Raw genomic sequence first — 27,616 nt, forward strand, 5'->3', positions numbered from 1 at the left:
TCAGAAAAACACTACAAATATATTTTTATTCGCGAAGAAGTTCTGAGTTAGCGTACATTAACTACACCTTCAGCTGGTTTTCTGCTTAGGAAATTATCAAATCAACTGTTTGCTTCTCCTTGTAACACATGCTAAACAAACAACATTTATTATGTTTATTTAAAGTAAACTTCATTTGAAGCAGACAATTGTACAATAGGTGAACAAATGTATATCTCAGCATTATATGAGGACATGCAATGAAAAATGTAAACATGTTCGTAGGTTCGACGTAGAGGTAATATTGTCCAACTATATAATATTAGAAATATTTAAGACCTTTTTCCTACTTTGCCACATTAACTGAACACATAAAATACATACCTTGATTCAGGTAACTTTGTATTTTCCTGCAGTCCACCAAGAACAGAAGGCGGGTAAATAACATTTGAATTGCTCTCATCTGAGCATGATATTTCAATATCTCTTGATGATTCATTATTGGAACAAAAATCTTGAGTACCTTCTTCTTCTACTTTCATATCATAAAATTCATCTTCCAAATATGAATTTGCCAATCTATGATTTGCCTGCTTATTGGAGAGGCTTACAGTATCAGGTAACAAAACCTCGTCTTCCTGAGCAGAATTAGAGTAATCATCGGTTTTTTCACGTTTTATATTATTTTTCTCTAACTCACATAAATCTGTAAAATCAGTGCAAATTTTAGACTGAGTATCGTACCCTACGTTTTCACATGGCAAATAAAGTTCTCCAGGATTGTTCTCGACAACAGATTCATCAACAAAATGTTCTTCTTGTTCCCTTTTTAATGGAAACGGTACAAACTCAACGTCATGCTCCATCATACTTGAGTTGTAAGGAATATTCACATCTATAAAGAAAGAATAATCTAATATATAATGATTACTTCTTCGACAACAATAAAGCAGTTTACACAATTAGAATTTGTAAGACAGAATCTTAAAGCCCTTATCATTACGGAAAGCATATGCTGCTTTTACTAGCTTTGTTTTATGGCAGCAACACTAACGCGACATGAAAAATCGATTAATTTGGCGAATGCAAGCCTAAATATCGGTAGACCTAATTTAAGGTTACTGTGAACTGTGAAGTAAGAGGAAGAAACTGTCTGAAAAAGTTGCGTTATGCTGTCGAAATATTACTAGAATTGTAAGCCTTTGTTGTATGCAAATGCGAAGGCTCCTCCTGGTTTAAGTGGGGCTCAGCTAATTGAAAAATGCAATTAACAGAAACGAGGATATTAAAAGGTAAAAGATACGAAGAATTTAAACACGGAAAAAATACGCAGAAACCAACACCAGGAGAAGAAACAGTCTAAGCGTGCATCATGATGCAGAGGAAGTGGGAAAGTATCAAAGATCAACGGGCAACTGAGAATCTATGATCTCCCGAAGAAATTAGAGGAGAGTAAGTCTACGGGATACACCAGGAAGGGAAAAATTATATATAGGAACCTTAATAAGAATTGCAAAGAAAATTCAACCAATCCAAGGAAGTAAATTTTATTGTTATGGAATTACATTGTCCTGGACTCAATAAATGCTTATGGTACATACAAGCCAGAATAACGCATCAGAAAGTCTGAAACCATGAACCAGTTGCTTACGGAACCCGACGTCATGTTGAAAAACATTATATCAACCTCTCTCTTGTAATATCGACCACCGTAATAACTCTTTCACTTACTCTTTTTTATATAATGCTTCTTGTAAGAACTAAATTTCCTGTACACTAAAGTTCCCATTCTCTCGACACTTGAGAAAGACATCGACCGCTACAACACGGAAACGGAAACCAGTATTATTGTCAGCCCATGTGAACAATAACAGTTTAAATACTTAAGTTACGAAGGTCATAAATTACATTTACAGTTCTGGTCAGATAGATACGTCATCGCAGGGAAGAGAAAAATAAGAAATTGGAAAAAAGTGGAATTCCGCCAAAAAAAAAATCATTCCGATTAATTTGCACGGCGGATTATAGAGGAGAGACAACTGAAGCCCAGAGATGACCAAGGTGGTCTAATTCAGTTCGCCTTTTCTATTGTAACAGCCCAAGAAGCACAGACTACGCCAGAACTAGTGGACAAAACTTGAATATAATTACGCAACATCTGCAAGATCTTATTTAAAGAATGTCAAGTTTCAGGTCCGTCATTTGAGCGTTCTTCCCCAAAACTCAGTTCTGATCTCTACTCAAATCTCAGTTCTGATCAAGGGTTTAGCTTAATTACTAAAGAAATGTTGGAATTTCGTTTACAAAGATCTTATCCATATCCCAATTAATATGCTACGTTTATGAATAATTTTAACGTAAGTCATTATTTCTATTTTCTCACACCTCAAATCCAATGCTATAGCGTAATCTAAAGGAACACATATTGAACTTAGACAGCTGATGTAATATTGTTTAATGTGTACAAGGTTACTAGTTTGAGCCTCGAATCACACATGTCAAAAGGATACAATTTTAACATTACCACATCACGAAGAAATGTTTTTTTATTATAAGAAACAGTAAAAAATCCTTCACATTTTTTTTTAAAATTTTGAGCATTGCCAAAATAAATGTAAATATGAAAAATAGAATTTCTTAAAAAGGAAAGAAAATATACAACAAATTATTTGGAAGCTTGAGGCTTAGAACACGAGAAACACATTAACAGAAAAACAATGGAGAAATAGTACATGAAAACAATTTTTACGTAGATGGACGGAATATATGGAAAAATTGCAAGATAAAAGTGCCGAGCGCGTAGTCTGGATGTAGAATATATTATGTATGTAAATGAAGACGTTAGATGGATTAATATACTTAAAAATAAGTTCGTACATGCACTTTTAGACATGAGAAACAGAAAACCAAAGGATAGATAATATGTCAATTGTATAAATTAAGAATCTTAACAAGAAGAAATATTAAGTTAACCATATATATTTGGAAGTACTTATTAAAGAAAATAATTAATGAAGCTAAAACGAATAAATTATTAAAGAGAGTAATGGGTAAATGAATTTTAAAGATGATGAGATTTATTTGCTTTCTACAGAAGGTTACATTAAGCTATCAGGTTTCCGAAAAAGCAAATGCAAATTTAAGGCAATTTATCCCAATTTAGGACGAAATTTGTAGATCAAAATAAAAGGCATTAGAATCTATGAATTTTGGCCAACAAGGAATAAGTCTGTTTCTTCCCATAACATGAAAATATGAAATTCTTCAACCGATGAGCTCTACAAAGGCGACTAGGGCTCGTTTGGTTGTTGAAGATCCTTTTCTGCAGGATGTTGTCTAGGTGCTTCTTAAAGTGGTAATTGGTGGGAGGAGGGTCGGGTGAGTTAGCTGGGTGAGGTAGGTCTTTATATTTTTGTTAGTTCAATTTTTGCGGATTTCATTTGTGATACAAACCTTCTATGTGGTTGGAGAGAATTCTACCTTTTGATTGACAAATACGGTCCATAAGTTTTGCAGTTGGTGCATTGTGCCGCTTTCCTGACAATGTTTGATACGACAGTTTTGTCAGGGTTCAACATGTTGTAGTGGACTCGCTGTGCCTACCCACAAATGATAAGTATTTCCTTCGTGTGATGCAGCGTAGGTTTAAGAAAGTATTTTGGTGCACCTTCGTCTAGCAATTACGCGGAACACCGTTATTGTTGTAGAGCAATTATTTCTTGTCATATGTCGCAATGCGATCACGATTTTTTTTTTTTTTTTTTTGTTTTGTTTTGTTTTCTTAAGGAAAAGTGCAAAACATATTTCTAATCGGCGAAGTTTTTGGTTTCGGGCAAGATTATGAGAGAACCATTTGTCATCTTATTTTTAGATTTTCGAATCAGGTTCAATTACGAGCAATTGTTTAATAGTCAACGTTAATTTTTCGAATCTACTAAGATGTTTTACGTCGGCCTTCATCACTTTCCATGGGATAATGAGGTCGATGACTCTCCTTATCTTCTAAGCTCTCGTTTCCTCGGGAAATTTCTGGACTAATGTTGAGCTGTACGTTAGCTGATGATACTCTTGACACATGTTTGGTTGACATTGCGAGTAGTTTCTGCAACTTTACTCTCAATTCAAACTCCTAAAAAAATTCTTAAATTTGCTTTCTTGCGATTATTAAATATCGAAATGGTATATGACATGACCACTGTTAAATGAAAGCGTTCCTACAACTAAGCATCAAAGTATAAACTACAATTAATTTTGCACCAACACCATACATAAGTACAGTAGACCCAGCTTTGATTCCTGTCGAGATCATATGGTTCGGATGCTACGTTAAGGTGTAGATTTACATCCCTTATAGCCATGCTGCTGAAAGAAGCGTTAAACTCAAATCATATGTATATAAACGTTACTGTAGTTGAACAAGTTACGTACACCTATATATATTCTCAGTATGTCCGTTATAAGCATGTATTTTTTTAAAAGGAAAGGTCTACCTCCATTAAGAGGAAACCTGACTTTAACGGAAATTTTTGCGAGTCCCGCTCGATTCCGCTGAAGACAGGTTTCACTGTATTTGCAAACTACTTTAAATGTTTCAACTAATTTTATTTTGACTCCCTCTTCCTAAAAGTTCTACGCAAATTGATTGGCTGCCAGAGGTTCGAAGTTTCGCTCGTAAGGTTAATTTGTCCTTTGTATATTACATGCAACAATGTGGAAGATTCTTGTGATCGTTTTAAAAGTTAATCATTCGTTACTTGGAAAATTGTTGACGGAATCAGTTTCATGTTACATCCAAGAACAAATCGTATGAATCCATGCTCCTTTGTCTCCAGCAACAGATCCAGAACATCTGTCTCTCATATCGGAATACGAAAGAGTTAAGAAAAATAACAAAACAGTATTACACGTGGCCAAAATACGCAGATAAATTTATCATTATCATCACTATTGTATCAATGCGGCCAACTTCCAAGATAGACAGGTAGCCAACATACAGAATAATAAGTAACAAATGTCTTATAGGAAAATGCAGATTCAGGACGAATTAGGCCACGATAAGGAGGTAGCCAACTTAAAGAGGTGGCCAGGTTGACAGGTTTTACTTTACAAGTGTAGATTTGACAAATAAATTGGATGCTAAGACATACTGTCTGAGCATACAAAAAGGAATGTGCAAAGGAAGTTAAAAAGAGAAGTAAAAGAAGATATAGCGCGTGAAAACGATTATAGCATTACCATATAAACTAGGGACAATGCTCCTCACAAAGCATTTTCAAATCTGAAGCAAGTTCAAACGAAAAACAATAACATCATGAAACCTGACGCAATTTGTCAATACAATCAAAGAAACTCGCGAGTTGATCGCTCATACTAGAAGGCCTTTCGTCTCCGCAAGGTTGTGAATTTGTACTAGAACTTATCCTAAATCCGTCCCTTGTACGTGCCCACATTGACAAAGAAATCACTGGTAATTCTACGAACAACAATGATTTTAGAGAGAAATCCTGAGGTGAATGTGTGGTATATGAAGGTGAAGACAACAGAACATTATCGCTAGGTACTAGAAATGTTACCATATAAAGGGTACAACTTCTGTATGTTAAAATGTAACTTCAAATTCAAAGGACTGCCAAAACCACCATGAAAAAAAATGAAATGTTTCAGTTTAACGACCCACGGTTATGCCGGTTAGGCTAAAGGAGACGGTGGTAATGAGAAGTGAGTGAAATGGTGGAATGAAGAAAGTGGGAGGAAACGGGAGAACACGAGAAAACCCACGAGCACGGTGTTTGTCCACCACAAACTCCACACGGCGCGAGCTGGGATCGAACCAGGGACCGCAATCACCGGAGGTGAACGCTCTACTACTGAGAAATTACCATGAAGAAAGTCGTCGCATACTGTAACAATTGCAAGAGAAGATATATTTTTATCTTGTATATTTCAACCATTTAAATGTCAGATTGGAGTTTTAGCACACCCCGTTCGGCACCGAGCCTACACGTTGAGCTACAGCTAAACGTAAGAGCGAACGAACCGGGGTTCCCCGCACCGAAAGTGGAAAAACCAACAATGCAGTCACGACGGAGCTCGTTTCAGTAATTTGAAGTAAACACAAGAAAGAAACGTAAATTTCTTTCAACCGATCAAACATTTTCCAAGTGCTGTAGAGAACATTTTTTTTACAGATGCAAAAATATCAGTAGTTGACCAATATTCTGTACAATTAAGTAGACTTTAGAATGAACTATCACCATTTAGTTTCTTCATTCAAAAATATTAGATAAAATAGAAGAAATCTTTTTAACACGGAAATTTTCTCAAATAAACATTTCTAAATAGCTGCTATTATTTTCAACTTCAAAACAATACAAATTAGATTTATGCCAACCATACTCCATGTAATTATGTTCCAGGCTCCGCCGGACAATTCAAACATACCATATAAAGAACTTCTATACTTCTAGAACAATTACTATTAATAACGAAGTGTCGGTCTAATATGACCGATGTGGCGTGTTCGGATAACTCTCTACCGGTCCCATATGACCGCCATGACAGAAAACATGTCAATTACAATATCTTGTCCTGAGGTGCCATTGATGATTGATTGAAAGAGTTTGGCTGAGTACGTCGTCACTGAGTTTTTCACCCTTCTGTGAAATTAAAATTAAAGGGGAAGAAAAAGGGATAAAATGATATTATCCCAGGAAAAATATAAATTAAGAGCGCAGTTGTAGGATAAAAAAAAAGGTGTCAGTTTACTTAGGAGTTAAAATGTCAGCATTTAAGAAATGTGCAAACTCAAAACACAAACAGAAGTGCTGGTTACACGCAAAGGCTGCCGGGGCAGCTAGCAATAGGTGAAAACACGTGGAACAGCCGTAATTATGACTGGATATGAATGTGTACAGAAGAAAATAAAAGGAAGAAAATGCTATTAAAACCATAAAACCACCATGAAGACACAGAAGCACTAGATACAATGAGAAATACATTAATTAAAAGAAAGATGGGGAATATACTCACAAAGCAGTCAGGACTTGGGCATGGTGTAGGAAGGAGAAAACTTTGAGGATCACTTGGGCATCGTCTCAAAGCAAAGTAAGTATATCAGCTGGTACCTCATTGTTACTATCAATGGTTCTCTAGTGATGGGTAAATTCTTGGGAAGATATTTTTCGGGAAAATTCCCTGGGAATATTCCCAAAAATGGGAGTTTTCCGGGAATTGATGTACAATAACAATGAAAACTGCATTCATTTATTATATTATGATTTCAAAGTTAAATTCGTTTTTTTATCACAGTATATTATTACTGCTGTCTACAGAGGATTCTTTAAAATGTATATTCGGAACGGTATTATGCTATTTTATTAGTATTTTATTATATTTACAGAGTACGCATAAATGTATATTTACTTACAATATGTTCTATGCAAGTAAATATGTGGGAAAAATGGTATTGTAAGTTCACATACATTTACACCGCTAAACAGTTTAAATTTATATGTAAGTGGATTTCCTAAACTTGACTCTACTACTGATATCATAAATATATTAAATTTTTAAATCTTATAAACACATTTGGTTGGGTAACTGCCTGAAGACACACAGCTCGCCATTTTATCAATATTTGCGCATACATATTTATGTTCAAAATATTTTAAAGATACTGACTTATCTTTATAGTTTTGCACGTAACATTGCCACACACGACCTTCCTTCCTACCTATTTCTTGAAATTTTATGCGTAAATTCACATGAGAAGTCCAAGTACCTCTTCAGAGATTCGAGTCTGACAGAAGACAGACCGACTTCTATTACTAACAGTCGTTCGGGGCAGGGTTGGCAAAAACCATGGTTTTTATTAAAAAAACCAAAAAAACCGGTTTTTTTGGTTTAAACCAGGTTTATTTGGTTTAAATAATTTGCTCTATATATTCATATCATATATGGACAGAAATAAGTTTGTTTCGATTTGATGTTACTATGCAACAGCCGGGTTATGCTGAAAGGGGTCACATAAGCTTACAGCAGAATAAAAACTGCTTCTCGAGTTACATCCGAGAGAAATTGTCCTCCATTTGAACTCGGAACCAGGACTAATTGGCCACAAATGCGATACGTCTGCCGACTCACTCACGAAGGAATCCTGATAAAAAAAAATACGTTGTACTGATCTTTACATGCTTCTTAATATAGCTGTCAAGAGTCATTTCAGATGGACAAAGAGATAAACAGTTGCACAAGTGAAACCATTATACTGAATTACATATGGACAATTTCAAAGTACTACGGAGTACAGAAGAACTAATTTAATTCAAGTTAGTTAACAATGACTTTTATTGGTCCAAATTAAAGAAATACAACGACTTAATTTGCATATCACAAAGATACGAATTATTTGAGTCCACTTTGGCTCAGACTCATTTATACATAAATAGATACAGAAGATACTTCTCATTTCACTAAATTCCTCTCGTGAAGTCTGTATGACCCTCCCCCCCACACACACACAAAGTACGGCATTTCGATGTATTTTATCAATAGTAAACATTGAAACAAAACAATATTTAGATTTTTTCTTTGATTGCAATTACATAATAATAACTACAAAAAAATCACAAAACAAACATTTATAAACTTATATAAAAAAAAAGTTGCTTTTGTAGTATAATCTTTTTGAGTAATGAATGGGGAATTTAGGTCTGAATATGATACAAATAATATACGGGAGTGAAACGTGATAACCCACAAATGTGTGTTCATCAAGATTTTACAAACACTTACACTTTTACGAACATTTTCGTTTTTTGGTTTAAACCAGTTGGTTTTTTTGAAAAAACAAGCTGGTTTAAACCTTGGTTTAAACCATGGTTTAAACCACCTTGGTTTAAACCAGCCAACCCTGGTTCGGGGTGTATTAACAGTGCTTCATTTCTATTTCTACATTACTTTACAAACTGGTTCCTTTTCATCATTTGTAAATTAGTACTTTACTATTTTTAGAATGGAAATGGAAATTTAAAAATCGTGTTATTAGTTATATAAAGTACAATCAACGAATTTTGATTGTTTTAACCTCCAAATTATTTAAAACCTAGAAGTAATTCATAATAAATGAAAATAAATTCCTTCCCGGGAATTTATATGCCAGGGAAAAAACCGGGAATATTCCCATTTTTTATTTTCCTTCCCACCGGGAATATTCCCACTGCCCATCACTATGGTTCTCACCAACCCAACTTTAGCTAATTTCATTACAGTTATTTAAATAAATTTGCACTCTAAAAATAATGCTATATCTTTTATAAATGATATCGATATTGTTATATATACGATACAAATATTCTTGGCCTTTTCAGAAATTCAACTTATATTGTGTCTCCTCCCAGTATATATGAAATTCAACACTAAAACTGGAAATGAATTTCAGAACATGTTAATTATATATAACAGAGCAATTTTTAGTTTTTATTACGCTGCTTGTACAAGCAGGTGGTCGATACCTTGTTGTGTTCCTAAGGATAATGCCAGCCTGAAAGTAATGTTCAAGACTTCCTGCAGTTCTCACTTAACAGAAAGATTTCGTGTCTCTACATCCTAGGAAACCAGAAATAGACTTTTTGTGGTCATTCAATATGATGAAGTTATGCACTTATTAGTACGAGGAATTACTGCTTAGCGTGAAAAATGTCTTACCTTGATTTCAAAATTATTCCTTACAAGGTGACTATCAGAAAATTAAATGAAATCTTTAAGTGTTACGTCCCACGGTTATCCCGGTGAGGCTAAAGGAGACGGTGATGATGAGATATGAGTGAAATTGTGGAATGAAGTGGGAGGAAACGGGAGAACCCCGAGAAAACCCACGAACACGGTGTTTAGGTGACTATCAGAATGGAAAACAATAATTGAAGCAGAAAATCCATTAAATTCAAACGAAATTTGAAGAAAAGATGTCGAGCTGTTTAGCTTAATTTTACTTCTTACTAAATTCCAAAACCTAATTATAAATAAAATGCAGTGACAAATTAATTAGGATACATTGGAATACAAATAAAATTACCAGTTGCTAGAAATAAATAAACTTGAAATTAAAATTTCTATTCGAAATAAAGAGGTATAGCTGACGAACTGTAGGATGATAATAGTGGTTTAAATTAAATAATGGTTAAGTCGTTTATATTGGGAATTAAAGAGTGAACATTGGTACGGACAATCAGCTTAAATAAAGTGAAATAATAGGATAACTTTCAATACGGTATAGAGCATTAAAAGAACTCACACTTCTCAACTCCGATGATATGTACGAGTAATATCCTGCACAGTAAGAAACAATGTTACGTATAGCTTGGAGTCAACTTATATTTGATTCTGACCGTACATTCAGTTTAGTTTCCGAATACATTGTCTGTCATTCTTACAACAAGAAAATCATTTTATTAAAAAAAAGAAAAAAAAGTCATAATGCAAATTTATTTTTGCAAGCATATTCCGAAACAGATTCTAATAGTTGCAGATTTTCGTGTCTAAAAAAAAGTATTTCAGGCCTAAACAAACAACTTTCTTTTATATTCTGGCATTCCATAATGAATCATTAAATTTGGTATCTTTACTTCTGTTGTTTGGTTTATGGCGGAATCTACCGTGTAGCATGAAAAGTTCTACTGGTTTGGTGTGCCACGTTTCATTTTTAGGTAGTTACACCCACTGCATTATTGGTGAAGTTTTACTATACAGATTCATAGATCGTAAAATGTACAGAAAAATTTGGGCAAATCTTTAATTTGCTCATTTCTTGTCGAGAACAGAACGCAACCAATCCATGCGGGGCTTCTAATCCGTTCCTAGTAATAATACTACTACTACTTTTCGTGCAGTTTTACTATACGGATCCATAGTATAGGTAATAGTAATTGTAAAAGTGATAGTAGTTGTAGTAAGTAGGGATAGAAGCCCCACAGGGGTTGGCTGGGTTCTGTTCTCTATATGAAATGGGCTAATTAAAGATTTTCCCAAATTTTCCCGTGCATTTTATAATATATGGATCCATATAGTCAAACTGCACTCTTCATTTACTACTACTATTATTTATACTATGGATCTGTTTAATAAAACTGCAAGGCATTAACTAAGGAGGACACAATTGTCATCGCAAATTAATGATTTTTGAAAAGCTTGGGAATCTGCCTCTCAATTGTCTAAACTTACATTTGTAATCTCTATTTTGAATGAAGTATATTCTTGCCGAAACTGTCAATAGTACTTATTTCATTCTACACGTATTAAATGAAATTAAATTTTAGGATTTATAACGTTGAACGTTTAAACAGTCGCAAATTAAGGCGATTCTTAGGATAATGTTTCCCTTTATTATTTCGAGTAGTATTTCATTATTATACATTTTACTGTGTCTGTACTGATTCACGATTTTGTTGCATTGTAAATCGTTGGTGAAGTAATGTTCATGTACGATATAGGCATGTTTTCTCTTGTGTGATCGTGGTAGTTTCAGGCAGGCGACTAAAATCATTGATCACTGGTGATATTGAAGATATTCTTTCTATTCCTCGTGCTTGTTGCTGGTAGAGGGTTTTCTGGATTAAAAGTACACACTGAATGATTAAGCTTGCGTTAAGTTACTTTAGGTTCTGTTCGGTTTACACAGAGATAATCGTGCGGAACTTAATGAAATATAACCCATAATAAGCATTAACTGTGATTGTCTTTTATATATATATATATATAATGTGTGTGTGTATATACATGGTGCTGGTACAGTTTTGGAGCACTACATTTTGGAAGATTTACAGGTATAATTGAATACTTTTAATGGAAATATATATTTATAAGGAATAAATTTTAGCAAGAGACAAAATTAAATGCAATGTAATATAGCTCTATTTTAAGTTTACAAGTGATAGGTTATTAGTGTAAAATCATTACAAGTGCTTTACGACGGATAAAATACGTGAGTACATATAAAGATGACTCTTATTAGATACTATATTCAATCGGCAGTGTATTTCTACACAGTATACAGAAGCTGTAGTTCACGTATACAAGTGAAGCGTTACTACTATGAAACCACGACAAGTGCTAAGCGTTAGTAGTATGAAACCATGACAAGTACTATTGAAACTCGGGGTTAACTGCTGCATCGGCGGACCAATTTTAAGGAATTTACCGGGTCAACTGGAGAATTTATTTAAGTTTGTGAGGAAGAATGAGCGAAAGTCAGGTAAGGAGAAGAGTAAAAGTTAAGAAAGTGGTTGTATTTGTTGGTTGTTTTTTATGTAAGCGGCGTTATATGCAGAGACGGATGGCCTATTTCGCGGAGAGAAACAATTGTTTTACCATACGGATCCATAGATTGTAAAATGTACAGAAAAATGTGGGCAAGTCCCTAATTTGGCCCCTTTATGTCGAGAACAGAACCCAACCAACCTCAGCGAGGCTTCTAACCCGTTCCTTCTACTACTTATACTATGGATCCGTATAGCAAAACAGCACACTTAATAACGTAATCTAACGTAACCTAAAATAATCCAATCAAATATTACCGAATGCAATACATTTTTTCAATTTTCAAATTGGTCGGGCGATGCAGCAATATAATGGCTAAAACTCGTATCATTTCCAAGACCTACTTACGGCAGTACTCTCGCTTATGCGTACACCCACCATCGCTGACGCGCCTACTCCCTTCGGAATTACACCCGCGAGGACCCTCCAGCTGCGCAATATTCTGACTCGGTTAGATAACGTTCGTGCCTTTTAGTGGTGACCTAGGAGTTTTATTTGCGTTTTTTGCAGTGTAATTTTTATGCTATACATTCGGAAGCTATATTTATATGTAAATCGTAAAAGAATTGTAATTGTCCTATCAGCAGAAGATATACATAGACACCAGATATATATATATCTATATATATATATATATAGACACCATTTAGAACATACACCATTTCATAAAATGAACGAAATTATTCTTTAAATAATAGCGCTCAAATTATTTTATGTTGAAAATAGTGCATTTGTGCCATATCGCCGGACCTTTGAAAATTGAAAAAAAAAAAAAAAAAAAAAGCATAAAAGTGTATTGCATTCGGTTATATTTTCTTGGATTACACTAATTTACACTAGATTACGTTTCATTAGGCATGCAGTATTACTTTAATACGGATCCATAGTATAAGTGTTATTAGTAATAGGAGCAGGATTACGAGTAATAATAGTAGTAGATGGAACGGGTTATAAACCCGGCAGGGGTTGGTTGGGTTCTGTTCTCGACATGAAATGACGATAGGAGAATAGGATTACTTGTTAGCAAAATCAAATATTTAGCACTTTCTGTTGGTTACTTCCTCAGCACATAGACTTTTTTCGTTTTACCATAGATTCAGGAATCTTCCAAACCACTACTGGTAATAAAATTTACACATACACAAGTACACATGTATGGTACAATTGTAGAATTGTCTTATGTACTCCTCAGAAAAATTTTGGATAGTACAACTAAATTGTCTACGTGTTAGGAGTTACTATGTCAGCTAACCATGACGGCTCACAGAGAACATTAATGTTTAACTTGCACCACAGACAAAATAACAATGTTTAACTTGCACACGCCTTTACCAGAAGTTCACAAACTTAAAAACAGTGATGCCAGGTTCATTCGTACATTTTCAATGTCCTCCCCAACCGGGGATGTTATGGGGCGTATGGTGAACATACGGCGTTTTACCCACCTAAAATTTTTATAATCCAGAGTATACTTAGCTTAAATTTGCGAAAGAATGAGCGCAAATGCAGCAGCTTGTAGATTGTATAGTGTAATTTGCTTCATATAACATGTCTCATATTCGGTTTCGTTATTGTTATCTTGTACGTAATAATTACATCTTTGTATCTCATTTATTGACGTGTTCGATTCATACGCTCGTCTTCCTTCGGGCTTCATGTATGACTATGGATGAAAATGAAATGATATAGTGGGATGGTATACACCAAGTAGTGATGGGAATTCTGATTCCTTTCTGGTATTCGATTTCTTCGGATTCGTTGAGTTAAAGGAATCATAAACAGTAACGACTACTTTCGTTACTGTGATTACAATGACTCATGTGTCCCTCTGAATCCCTGTACTCAATTGCCTTTTGGGTTTCTTTCCCTCAATTCTGATTACCCGTACTCAAACACGGTTTCAAAAGCTTGTTCCTCGTTTTCGCCAGTGTATTCAGTTTGGCTTCGTAGTAGTTCGTATATCTTCGGCACCATACTATTCATAAAGCAATCAAGTATGATTCTGCTTGCATTTTTGCCGATCCCAAACGTTTCAGCATTCTTGCCAATTTGATGTCGAGAACATAATCCAAACAACCCCTGCGGGGCTTCTAACCCGTTCCTACTACTACTACATTAGCTGTGGATCTATATAGTACAAGGGCAAACGTACTACTACTACTACTACATTTGCTGTGGATCTATATAGTACAAGGGCAAACTTATTTTAATGAAAGAAGTTTAATGAAAATTTTAAAACAATGATCGTTAAATCACTTTTTGAATATTATTTTTAATCTTGTTTTAACGAAAGAAGTGTTATAAACATTTTTAAAAGTAGTAAAAAAAACTGTCTGTAGGCAGGATTCGAACCCTCGCCAAAAACAATCTTGTTACTAGCATGTTACGCTAGACCTACCAGAGCCGACAACAAGTTTCGTTTATTTTGTGCTATATGTAGATCATGTCTTGTGATATCGCATCTGTATCGACCAATCAGATCAGAGGATATGCTGAAACGTTTGGGATCCGCAAATATGCATTCTGCTTCGGGTGACTGAAAGGGAGAAAAGGAAAGAGTATTTTTAGGCAACTGACTTTAAAAGAAAATAGCACCTCCCGCTCCATCCTCTTTAGAGGGAGTGACTGCAGCGAGTGGTGGAAAATAGTTGTTATCATTCTACCTTCCTTAATGAACACCCAACGTTGAACTGCCATAAGTTGGTAGTACTACTGTAAATAGCTGTGGTGCGGTTAATTAAAACAAAAAATGATGGGCTGCGTTTCACTGTATTTAAATATATGTTTTTTAAAAAAAAAAATCGTGTTGGTTATTTACATTAATTTGAAGTGAATTAACATAATATTCTTCGAAAGTAAGAAAATATCGGGAAAATAGAATGGAATTTGAGATAAAAATGTAGAAGGCAAAACTTTCTGGCTTCTACTACAAATCAAGCCTTTACAAACAACAGCTACAAGCAGTGTGCGGACTGCGTGGGGAATACCGGGGAATTTCTCCCCCGGAAAAACTGAAATCTCCCGTGACTAAATAGAATTTGGTTTCTGTCCCTCCTGAATAAATTAATTCGCACACTGAGTACAAGTGACAAATTCGACAATGTTAAAAATTTATGGTACCGGTACTTTCTGCGCAAGAATTGTATGAGTGGCCTCGCATAGCGTAGTCGCTAAAACTCTCTTGCCTTTGATGCGAGCGGTCATGGGTTCTATTCCCGGTGGGTATACTCAGTCGAAAAAGTGTAAGTTATTTCTGAGGCCAGTCATCCTGATTGGATTTTCCTGTTTCTTCCTCATTCACACCAGACAAATGCCGGAAGGGTACCTAATATATAGGTCCGAAGCCGTTTCCTTCCTTCCCCGGTTAGCCGAGGACGTCATCCCTCATACGTGACGGGCTATTGTAGCCATCCATGCTGAAAGTCCAGAAACCTAATTCCTAATCCTATAATCCTAACGATGAAATAGAATCTTTGAGAGCCGGTAATACGTCGTATCTGATGACATTTTAACATTTTTTTTTCTTTTGTCTGTTAGTTTGTCAAGAGTGAAAGAAAATCTGCAATGTGAATAACCATAATCATAGATAATGGTGTTATGCCCAAGAAAAGATGAATAAAAGCAACCATTAGCGTTGATATCTGTAGACGTTTGCAGTATTACCACAAATTACGATTCAAAAAATCTATGTGAAGAAAGCGACTAGAACAATGAATTCAACGGCATTAAATGATAAATTGTGTTGGCTTTGCGGCATTTTTAAATATTACGTCTATTTAATTCTAATAATTGTATTTCAAAACGATTTTGTTTATTACAAATGTAATAAAAGTACGTGACAATTAAAACACAGCCGTATATTTGACAATTAGAACCCAGTCGTATAAGGATTCAAATTAAATTGGAACTGCTCGAAATGGCAACAGATGGAGACATTTTGTTTCTGCGACTGTGAACTATCTGGTTCCTTAAACCATAGCCGGAGAGGGGGCTAGTGTGGAGTTAGCCCCCTACTAAACATAGCTTATATTTATGTTACTAAAGCTGATCAAACGTTAAAAATTGTTGATCATACCTAATCAAACGATTGACATAAGAAAGAGTCAAATCGTAGGTGTAGATGACTGTCCCCTCCCATTTTTTAACCATTATTTCTTTGTTAATAAAGTTGATCAAACGTTGAAAATTGTTGACCAAACCTGATCGAACAATTGGCATCGAAAAATTCCGAATCTGGCATGAAGGGAGGATTAGCGTGTAGTTAGTCCTCTCCTACTAAATATAGCTTATATTTATGTTGGTAAAGCTAATCAAACCTTGAGCATACCTGATCACATGATTGACATAAAAATTTTTTTTGAAGGGGTGCTAACTGCGCGCAGGTGATTGCCATTTTCCAAAATCTCACAAATTCTGTTTTTATATGCAAATATGCAAGAAAGACTGCCAGTGGAAATAGTTGTAAATACATTTAAAAACAATTTGTATATAACTGGAGAATAGATGGCAACACACTTTTTTTTATTACTTTGTTGTTTGTTCACTTGTATGGCTAAAGCTGTGGATTCTGAACACTGGATGTTAAAAGTTGCCTTGCCGTGAGGAAGGGAAGGAAAACAGTTTAGCTTCGTCTTCCTGTTCACGAAACGTGCATAACGGCGAAGAGGAGAGAGCACTCGACAAGCAACAACAAGAAGAATCGAGCAAAGAAAATGTGTTTTTCTTAATGCATGCGCACTATAATAGATATATGCTTCCAACGTGTCTTTTTGTCTACCGTTTCGTGTGAGTATTCGTTACTAAATCTTGTCAATCTCTCCAATACAGATGAGAATTGATTCGAGGAAACATATGTCTAACTTTACATCCGAAACCAAACGGATACTTAGAGTCCTTGGACACAAAAGATTCCGAAGTGAATCCAAGTCCTTTGAGTTGTTTTCAGTATCAGTTTCTTTGAATACTCAAGAAGAGTCGTTACTTTGTAACGACTCCGCAAGTAACGACCCATCACTAAAACCAAGTAATCTTGCGTATACGCTATACGTTTGAAAATGATCGAGCGTATACCTACCAAAAATTCCAGCATTACACCACTGCCAACAATTATGCATAGGTATTCGAATGTAGTTAATTTTCTCCAAACGACGGGATAGATTAATAATTCTTTGCGTCAATGCAGCAATAAATTCGTGCAGACTGACTGTACGGATCCGTACATAAATTCATGAAATGTATACTTCTTTCTGTGTACGTTCACCTTTCGTACCTTCAGCCAAGGGCGCCGATCCTGGGGGCCGAGGGGGTATTTATGAATATACAATATTTGGCATCATTTGAATGCAATTTGTCTTGAAATTCTCATACATATGCCTTCTGCATCTGAATGGGCCCCCCCAAATTTACAGAGAAGTCGACGCCCTTGCCTTCAGCAACCATTTTCAGGTGTGCACTGCATTCAATCACGAATACATATCGATGATTGATAGTACGTAAGAGTACCCTTGGCTTCTTGGTAGTTTGCCAATCAGATCGATATACAATTTTTCATGCGGTCAGGGTTCCCATATTTTAAAATGAAAAAGCCGGGGATTCTAAATCCCAAGTCCTAATGTGACCTTGAATGTTACAGATAATAACCTGGAATCATCGGAGCAGTTTTGTTAGTAATTTCTTTGTTAAGTGATATTTATATCATACTTTTCTAACGAAACTAAAGTGAAGCAAATTTAGTTTTCGCCTTTTAAGTTTAACAAATGTGGGTCTAGAATTGTAAAGCAAGTATTAAATAAGCATTACAGTAAGATATCTGTAATTGTAAGGATATATTTAAGGCAACTCCCCCCCAAAAAAGAAAAAGGAATAAGCAAGCGATATATGGCAGATATTGCTCATACAGTTTTCTCTAAGAAGCACAAAATAATTTCTAAATTTTGTCATAAGAAAGGTAAAGCATATTTTGGAGTCTTGGTCCATATCTTATAAAATTTCCAATCATTTTTAAAGATTGCTAGTTGGAATCATACTAAGATACAAAATTACCACGGTTTCACAATGTATGAAATACATCTTAAACATTTTAAAAGGAAAAAGTAATAACACGTCAACTGCCGGCCAAAATTAGCAGGTTGGACCCCATGCACCATTGATGCAGTATCATGTAACTCTCACTGAAATACCCACTGGTTGCTATAATCCTCCTCCCATAAAGTTAATAAGCAAAAAACTTTTCACCGGCCATTAGTTTCGGTATACTTTCGTACGCCGTATTGGTCCGACAGCACGAATAAGTAGCTTTAGTTGTGAGCCAAGAGGAACAGGTATGGGGAATGGCGGAAACTTCATAATGAGGAATTACATAAGTTATATGGTTTACCCAACATTGTTAGGGTCGTCAAGTCTAGAAGGCTTAGGTGGGCGGGTCATGTAGCTAGAATGGAAGAAAGTAGAAACGCTTTCAAAGTCTTGACTGGAAGACCAATCGGAAAACGACCATTAGGATGACCTAGGCGCAGATGGGAGGACAATATTAAGATGGATCTCGCAGAGATAGGAATGCAAAGTAGAAACTGGATCCAATTGGCTAAGGATAGAAGTCAGTGGAGAGCTTTTGTGAACGCGGCATTGAACCTCCGGGTTCCATAGGCCATAGAGTTAGTTAGTTGTGAGCCAACGGCTGGGAATAGTCATAAACTCAATATTACAATGTTGGTCCCGTCGGACCAACGCGGCACAGTAGGATAGTTTACTGTTGGGCCCATCGGCCCAATACGGCAACCAAAGTGTTAATAATTAATCTAATCTAAACAAAATGTTAAGGATACTGTAATTCAATTTGCAATCATTTCTGAATATATAAAGATTAGGTGAACACATAGACTAGGTAAAAACACAGATTTGTTCAACTGAAATGGACAGAATGGTCATCAAAGAAATACGCACCCATAAGGCGACACCAGAGGCGGATCCAGGACGGACTTCTGGGGTGGCGGTGGTCTGTAATACTCTTACTTAGAGCTACTTTTAAGAGCTCCAAACTCTAGTATGGGTTTATTTATATATTATAAAAGAAGAAAATTTTCTCTTCTGTTGGTGGGCAATTGCCCCTTTGGACCCCCTGGACGATACAGAGATGTAGCGGTTTACGTTTACGTTGAATATAACACCACTTTATCAACAAATCGTCTTAAGTTAGATTTTTCTCCAATCCAAAAAAGCAGGTGGTTTTTCGTTATTAAGATATGATTAAGCGGGAAAGGAATATAGGACCTGAAAATCGGGCGGTACCGTACCCGCTAAAATCGGGTAATATGACAACCCTTCTTCGAAATAATTCCTTTTTGACTGGAGTTTGTTCGCGTTTATCTAAGTAACTATGACTGACCAGACGGAACTCAATCGGGTAATGCGTAGTCAGCTCATTGCCACAAAGCTCTATTATCTCAGGTTTTATCGATTGGAATTCCATACATATTAATTCAGATTGATTACCAATTGGCTCATGATGTCAAATAAACACCAGAAAGTTTTAGTATTCCCATAAGTAGTAAGGGGTCTCCCACACCAAATTCACACCTGTTAATAATTAGGCTAAGTAGATGAGATATTTTAAAAATCTACTATTTTCTACTTTCTATAGTAGACTATATAGTAGTCTACTTATATATCTACTTTCTACTTTAATCTTTTATATTTGTACCCACAGAGAGTGAATTTGAAGCATATGCTATCGAGAAAGCTTACAAATTTGAATATAGTATCTAACTAATTTGCTGGAATATTACTAATATTAAAGATACAAGTAATGCAAACTAAGATTTTCAACATTATTACGAGGGCTAGTTTTTAAGTAAAATCTGATGGTCAATAGAAATAAAACTAGTAAAGAGAGTGCAAAATATTTTTGATTATTTCCTCTATATATATTAAGCTATTTTCCTACATAATTACAATGTTTATTTAAACGTAGTTTCACGTCCATGTGGTAGAAATCACCCGCCTGTGACCGTAGCCAATATGCAACCGTTGTTCCCACTTCTTCCTTGGTGTCAAAGCGCTTACCGGCGAGAAACTGCCCCCATTGACAATTTGCCGCCACCGATGGCGGAACGCCTTCTACTTCAGCGGCCAGGCCGCCAAGACAGGCGATGTTAAGGCGGAATGTGGGCGTTGCCCGCTTATGCCGTTTTGCAGCTATTTCGCTTGGTGGCCCGCCAGCGACGATAACAGCTTTGCCGTTAAAGAGCCTCATTGAAGAAATCGTCGTCTTGTCGCTTCCTGCATGTTCGGTTCGCGTTCATTTGTTGCATGGTGATGCATTATGTGTGGACTTGTTCAAACTTTTATAAAGTTTACACGTAGAAGGGGGAGAAGACGTTTTGTGAGTGACAAAAAAGTGCATATATTATACCGTAGTGCTTTTCCAAGAGGACAATAGTCTGGAAACTGTACCAAGTTGCTGGTTATGCGAAAATGACAAGAATATGATGTGTTAGTGGCCCCTGGTGGGGAAGACGACCAATAAAGTAAATGTTATACTGTGTCCCTTCACTGGTTTCTTCCCAATGACTGTAGTTAGTGTAACACATGTGTTGCTGTGTGTTAATGGGCCTCATAAACCAAATTAAAGTACCGCTAATTTTTATCGTTTTTTTGGAATCAAACTTCAAAAATAATCGAAAAATTGCTTTGTAGGAACAGTAATGAGCATGAGACACAGTTATAACGAGTCGGCAAACTGATTTCGTTAAGCAGAAATTTGAGGAATTCGCATTAACGAAAGCAGTTAGCCGACTCGTGATAACTGTCTTATGCATACTACTGTTCCTATAAAGCATTTTACAATTATTATTTCAGTTCGGTTACAGAAAAGCGGTAATATTTAGCTGTACTTCAATTTGATTCCTCGGAAATCTGTCCTTCAGACACAGGCATTTATTCATTCGGCTGCCTGCGTACGGATTTTTGGTCGTAAAAACCACAAATCGCTGACCAACCCGCGTGCGACATTTTGGCGGCAGTAGACAGGTTACCGCTAAGAGGGCCGCCAACGGAAAAATTTGAGTTGATTTTGAGTTTAACGTCCCGCTCAGCAGCGAGGTTATATGAGACGTGGAAATACTGATTAACGTGGTATCCGAACCACGTGAGCTCACGCCGCGAATCGAACCAAGTCTCCAACGCCAAAGACATACGCTAATCGCTTAGCCACAAGGAGTTGGCGGAAAAATTGTAAAGTCATTGTCGGGCCGCAGTCGATACTGGCCGTAGACGCGCTGTTTGGCCCGCCAGCGGATTGTCAACGCGGGCACTATTGTATTCTTTTTACAGGTCAAAATGTGTGTTTTATGCAAGTTAAATAATTATAACTGTTTGTTGGAATGGCAAGTGGTAAACTATAAGGCGATGTAAATGTTAAATAGGCAGGTCATTCTCGGTTTCAACTCCAAAGTTCATGATAGTTCATGTCGTAAATCTACCGTCATTCTAAAGACAGTATAGTATTGGACATTGATGAACTATTCATGAGTATAGTGTCTTGCATTATGAGACTTCTTATATTTAAGAATAAAATTAAATAGCGTTACTTCCCATATTATATTTCTTTAGTTCTTAATAATTTGAAAGTGTTACATTTGTTCTACTATTTTATATAAACACTAAAAACCCAAGAAAATCGAATGGGACTCTGCCGAGATAAAGAAAGTCTTATTTGGAGCATAACTTTAAATATTATTGATTACACCTAACTAACTACGCTGGACTAACCTCATATATTCATTTTTCCAGCCATAGCACGTGGCTTCGAGCCTTAGCAGAAGGGTTTCTTCTGTTTGTTCTATATTTTGGTATCAAGTCTTAAGTACAGAAGCCAATTTGAGAAAAAATATAGATTTAAACCAAGAAATACGAAAGCACTTTCCAACGTGGCAACATTTCCATCAGTAAGTACTTTGACGAACTTCTGTGATGTTTGTATGAAACATTTATCCAGCAAATGCTTACAAACTTATTTCTTTCACATTTGATATTTTTAGCTTATTTCAACAATTTTGTAACCCATATGATGATCATCATTTTTTCCTTTTTTCTCCTGATTCTGTAAGGCTAGTTTTAGACGGAATCATTTATCGTAGCATATATGCTGTCAAAAATCTCGTATAATATTCTATGAAATCAAAAGTATATTGTGCTTTTACATGGTAGCATTTTAATAAGCATCTTGTCGTGACGTAGTAAACAAATCACTCGAGAAGAGGGCAATGATGGCTCCGAAAGTAAAGCGTGAGGTAGCTAAAGCTAAAGCGGTTGTAAGAACAGCTCATGCCGGTTATATTGAAAATGAACACCACAAAGAAGTGTGTCGATAAAGAGCATCCCTACTCCAACTCAATTTTCTTTACTATAGTTCAATTTCACACACAAAACAAAGAGCATGTATATTTGGCAAAAAATCTTCGCTTCCTTTTGATATACCACGGCGCTGCAAGCAAACCGGAAAATGCTATGAAATGGAGCAGGTTCTATGGACAAGAAATGCCATAGGATATGCCATGGCATTGGAAATGCTATAGCATTTGCTACTTTACACGGTAGGATATAGATGATACGATTTTTGCTACGATAAATGCTTCAGTCTAAAACTAGCTTAAAGATAATATATACACTCAACGAATTATAATGTCCTTAAGATATGGTACTAATTGAACAAGACGGTTGAAACAACAGAGATTAATCTTAAAGTTGAGAATTTTTCTTTTATCAGTGCACTACAAAACCTTGTTTTAGTGCTCCACGGGCTTGAATCGTTACTTGTAAGTTGGGTTACATCTGTCCAGACGTTTCTGATAACAGCAAAATTATTGAAATCTACCTAATGCAAGTATACCAATCAGGGATTCAACTACTTTTGTCGCTGTTTCGATATTTAAATTAATTTTACTTTTTAAATATTACTTGCATGTCAAAAATGAGGAGAGAGTCACATTAAGTATGCTATTATACAAATATAAAACTTTATAGTATACAAATTTAACACAAAGTGAATAAGATGGTAATATAAATATTGAATAATATGTAGTATGGTCTTCAGAAAAAGATTGCAGGGTGGACTGGGACCCCTTTGTCCGGAGACTCAGTGCACTGAACATCTTCTGCCGCCGATTGTTACGTTTCTGAACATATTTCTAATACTGGATATTCAGAACGGATGGAGAAAGAATTAAAGAAAATACAAAGTTGATAAATTTATTTTTCTTGAAAAAAATAACAAAACACTAATTATATATTGAATGGTCGTGATTCAGCTGGCGATTCCTTAACTTAACATTATCCCATGCTGTAAGCGTTGGTGGACATCAATGGGCAAATTTGTTACATTAAGGAGTCTAAAAAGCACTTTTAAAAAAGTTTAAAAAATACGTGCCCCGGAGCGGACGCGAACCACCAACCTTTGGATTAATAGGCGCGTGCTCTTCCGACTTGGCCACGGAGGCGATGGATAAAATGTCGCTTGTTGAAGCATAAATAGTGATGTATTTTTAATTTATATAATCACAGTGCTCCTGTAACAGTGTATATACGATGATAACCGTTTGAGATTAGATAAAATCCTTTCGCCATGTAATTTTATAACAAAATGACGCGCGTCTATTTACTTTATTTCATGGTTCTCCCATATTCACTTTCAAATGATGGGCTACAGTTTTCATCTAAATTCATACAATTATACGCACTCATCTCAAGATTTTTCACTTTATGATGTAGAGGCAGGGGTTACTCTTGAACCCCCGTAGCTCACTTTAGGAACTATTCGTCAGGAAAAAAAGCATATAATAATAACCGCTTACATATGACTGGCGATAGTTCGTGTTGGTCCCTTCGCGATTCTCCACGACGAATCGAAAAAGCGCGGACCAAAATGAAGTTCTCGCTGCTACGCGGTGGAAACTTCAATACCTCGACGCTAGATATTTCTTTCGACTCGACGAAACACTGCCGCCAGTGGCACACTAGCGGCAGTTCTTCGACGCAAGGATGTTATAAAATAGAGGATCTGCCCATACGTATCTTCATCATACGAACTCAGTGAAGTTAAAAAACAACCAAGCATCGTCTGATTGGCTACTTTTGTTTCCGCCATGATTGTTGGCTCGGAACAATGCGATTTTAGTGGCTCGGAGTGGGCAGAGTAGGTGTGGCGAAGCTGTGACGTATGGCTTCACGATTTTGTTGTATGGGCAGATCCTCTATTTTATAACATCCTTGCTTCGACGCGTCGCTATAGCGACGATCAACATGTATCGGTTAGTGGGCCACTAGGTATTGGCGACGTTTACGGCATGAGGTAGGGTTTTCAGGTAAACTGCGGAGGTATATTATTTACCTTGGTAGATCTACACCGAGTGTTCTAAAACTAGCACTTGTGCGCTAGGGGAATTATACTTAAGGTAGAAAGAATAAGAAAATGTCATATGAAATTTAACCTCCACGGTTGTTTCGGCAGTAGATCCCATTAAAAATATGACGATGTTCGACATCGCACGATAAATGGTAAAAGTAATGTCTAACAGCAAGGAGTTTCCATTTCTGGGTTCGGACTTCGTTAGAAGTGCACCCGTTCGATTCTCAAGCCAGATTTCTGACCATTATTTTCGTTTTTCTTTCTTTTTTGTCGTATTCTAATAGTGTCTTTTTATGAAGAATAATCTCACATGTCATATTGTAGATACTGTTTGATATCTGGATTCACCATGTTCTAATGTAGGAACCTCGTGCCTCAAACAAAGAGTCAGCCGCACTGGATATGAGCCTCATAGCCACTTTTCATGCAAGGAACGTGCAAACCATGCACATGTACAAAACTTCTTTTGTTGTAGAACATTACTATCGTGTATCCACTTTGTTACACAAATTAAACGTGTTCAGACATGCAAGTGTACTATTTGTGTTTGTGCAAATTTTTCAACTTCCTTTCATTGTATCCATTCACATAACGTTTGGACAGTGATGAAAGAAAAGCGAAATCGAAGATCGGTTTTGAAAACTGAAACTCAAAAATCAGTTTTGAAAATCGAAAACCAAAACTTGATTTTCAAAGCAAAACTTGAAAATCGATTTTTCAAATTTCAAAGTTTTCAAATATCGATATTCGGTTTTCAAGAAAATCAATTTAAACAACTAGTATAAACCTATGTTTTACATATAAAGATTTTCGCCTGTCGATGCCGACGTTCCGAATTGAATTTTATTTTGTTGCATTCTTTTCTTCGTAAAGGATACTTCTTACTACACAAATTCACAAATTCTTCAATGGTATCTTTCAACGTGGTACTACCACTTTTGTCTTCTAAGATTTCTCTTCACTGTGCAATGTTGAAATGCCTAACCAGACTTTCTGGCTCGCATTTAAATCTTTTTGTCTTAATTTGTTTGGCAACATTTTTTATTTACGATATACGTTCTTCTCAGATAGATTACTACATATCCACTATACATTTGTATTTGTATTAACCGACGGATGTCAATACACGTAAGACTGTACTTACCTTTGCCATGACTACTGCTTCACTACTATTATTTTTTAGATAAGGGATTGAGGATTTGGGCCTAAGATGATTTGAACCTGTCCATCTTCTTGTCTTTCGATGTACCATCAACATGTTATTGCCGATTCCTTCATATCTTTTAAGAATGATTTCATTCCTAATTATATGAAATGAAGTAGTTTATCTATATTGATGGTTTCTGCTCAAAGGAATAAATGATGCATTTGAACATGGCGTGATCTGGTCTCTTTCTCTATGCACTGGAACTTTTTCTTACTTTCCTTTAATTTGTGCCAGACGCTTCGTGACTGCTTATACTGTCGTATTCTTCTTCTGGAATTAAACTAGTGTACATTTTCAATTTTTTCTCCAACAATGGTATTAAGTTAAAAAGGTCTATCTTTTCTTGAATTTCCATATTCATATTTTTTTTTCGTTTCTTCTTTTCGTTGAGTTATCTTGATCTACTGGATACATCACATTTATTGCTTGGGACAACAAATTTTATTCCTGATGGGAAAGTCTCGAAATCTGAACACATTATGATAGTTTGGATTCTTCTTAAACTGTAGATCCACGTCTCATATAGCTTCGGCACTTAAAGGGAAGCTAAACCCCAACCTTTTTCTTGAGAAAATCCTCCATATGTTTCTACTACTTTAGCAGTATTTCAGTTTCCCTTCCTGTACATGTAGGCAATCTTTTGAGATGTTATTCCCGTAATTATTTTAAAAGTGGCGAACGGGATTGTTCTGTATGCTTCTGTTAGTCTTAGAAATATTCTTTCGTACATTATATATGTATTTTCTAGATTTGCATTCTGACACTCTAACCCCATATGGTTGCTCCATATAGAATTATCGATGTCAGGATTGCTTCATTATACTCTTTCGTTATGCTTGTTATTTTTTCTCTGTTTGCAATATATGATTTCCGTTTTCTTAATCTTTCGGCTAGCAGTTCAGTAGTATGTTGAAACACACATTTCAGATCCAATTGTAGTGCTATGTATGTAAATATTTTCCTTCGTACATTTACTCATTGTATTGTTTAATTTTGAATATTTATTGTGGGTTTTTCTTTTGCTAGTTTATCATTAAACAGTACACATTTGGTCTTATTATTTAAAAGAATATACTTTATACTTTATTTTTTTTTCCATCCAGATCTCCGAAACTTAATTTCCGTTCTCTTCTAATTGTCTGCTTAAGGTTCCGATTAATATTACGAACATGCCATCGTATTGCCTTAATACATCCGCATTTCTTCCATTGGTTTTATCTCCAAGTTTAGTTACATTAATTGGTTGTTGTAAATAGGTTTCCAAGCCTGCTCATGTCTACATCCTTTTTAAACAAGTTCTCCGTCATCTGAATAGCTGTATATAAAATGTAGGCCTACTTACGTACTCTCAAGTCGTCCTTTATCTAAAACATGGCAAGTTACCAAAAATTGTAGAACATAACAGTGATATCGATGAAGATTATCACTTGCTACTTCCTTTCTTCCTCCATCGGCTTCAATTAGATGAAAGAACATATTAATTGCTTCTTCTGCATTTAAGTTTCTGACAGCAGTGTTGTAATTTAAATGTAATACAGTAGAGCGTCGATTATCCGAACGTCGGTCAACCGAACGACCGCTTAACCGAACTGTGTACTCGCTCGCACCTGTTACTCTCCCACCCTACCGTCCATCATCCCCCTCACTTCCAAACCAAGTTTCCCACAGTAGTCGCCGCACTGAGCCACCCAGGCCCGTAGCCAGCCCAAAAATTT

At 35.9% G+C, this 27,616-nt stretch overlaps 1 protein-coding gene across 2 annotated transcripts in view; it reads right to left on the reverse strand.

Moving 5' to 3' along the window:
- The window catches only part of LOC145673490 (uncharacterized), an 81,474-nt gene that overhangs the window by 10,001 nt on the left and 43,857 nt on the right, over positions 1–27,616 (reverse strand). For both annotated transcript variants that reach the window (XM_081743240.1, XM_081743241.1), the window contains exon 4: positions 364–874. In XM_081743240.1, coding sequence (XP_081599366.1) covers positions 364–874 — 511 coding nt within the window. The remainder of the gene's footprint in view (positions 1–363; positions 875–27,616) is intronic.

The sequence above is a fragment of the Thermobia domestica genome, chromosome 16, assembly GCF_964235325.1.
Source record: "Thermobia domestica chromosome 16, izTheDome1.hap1.1, whole genome shotgun sequence".
Classification (NCBI taxonomy): domain Eukaryota; kingdom Metazoa; phylum Arthropoda; class Insecta; order Zygentoma; family Lepismatidae; genus Thermobia; species Thermobia domestica.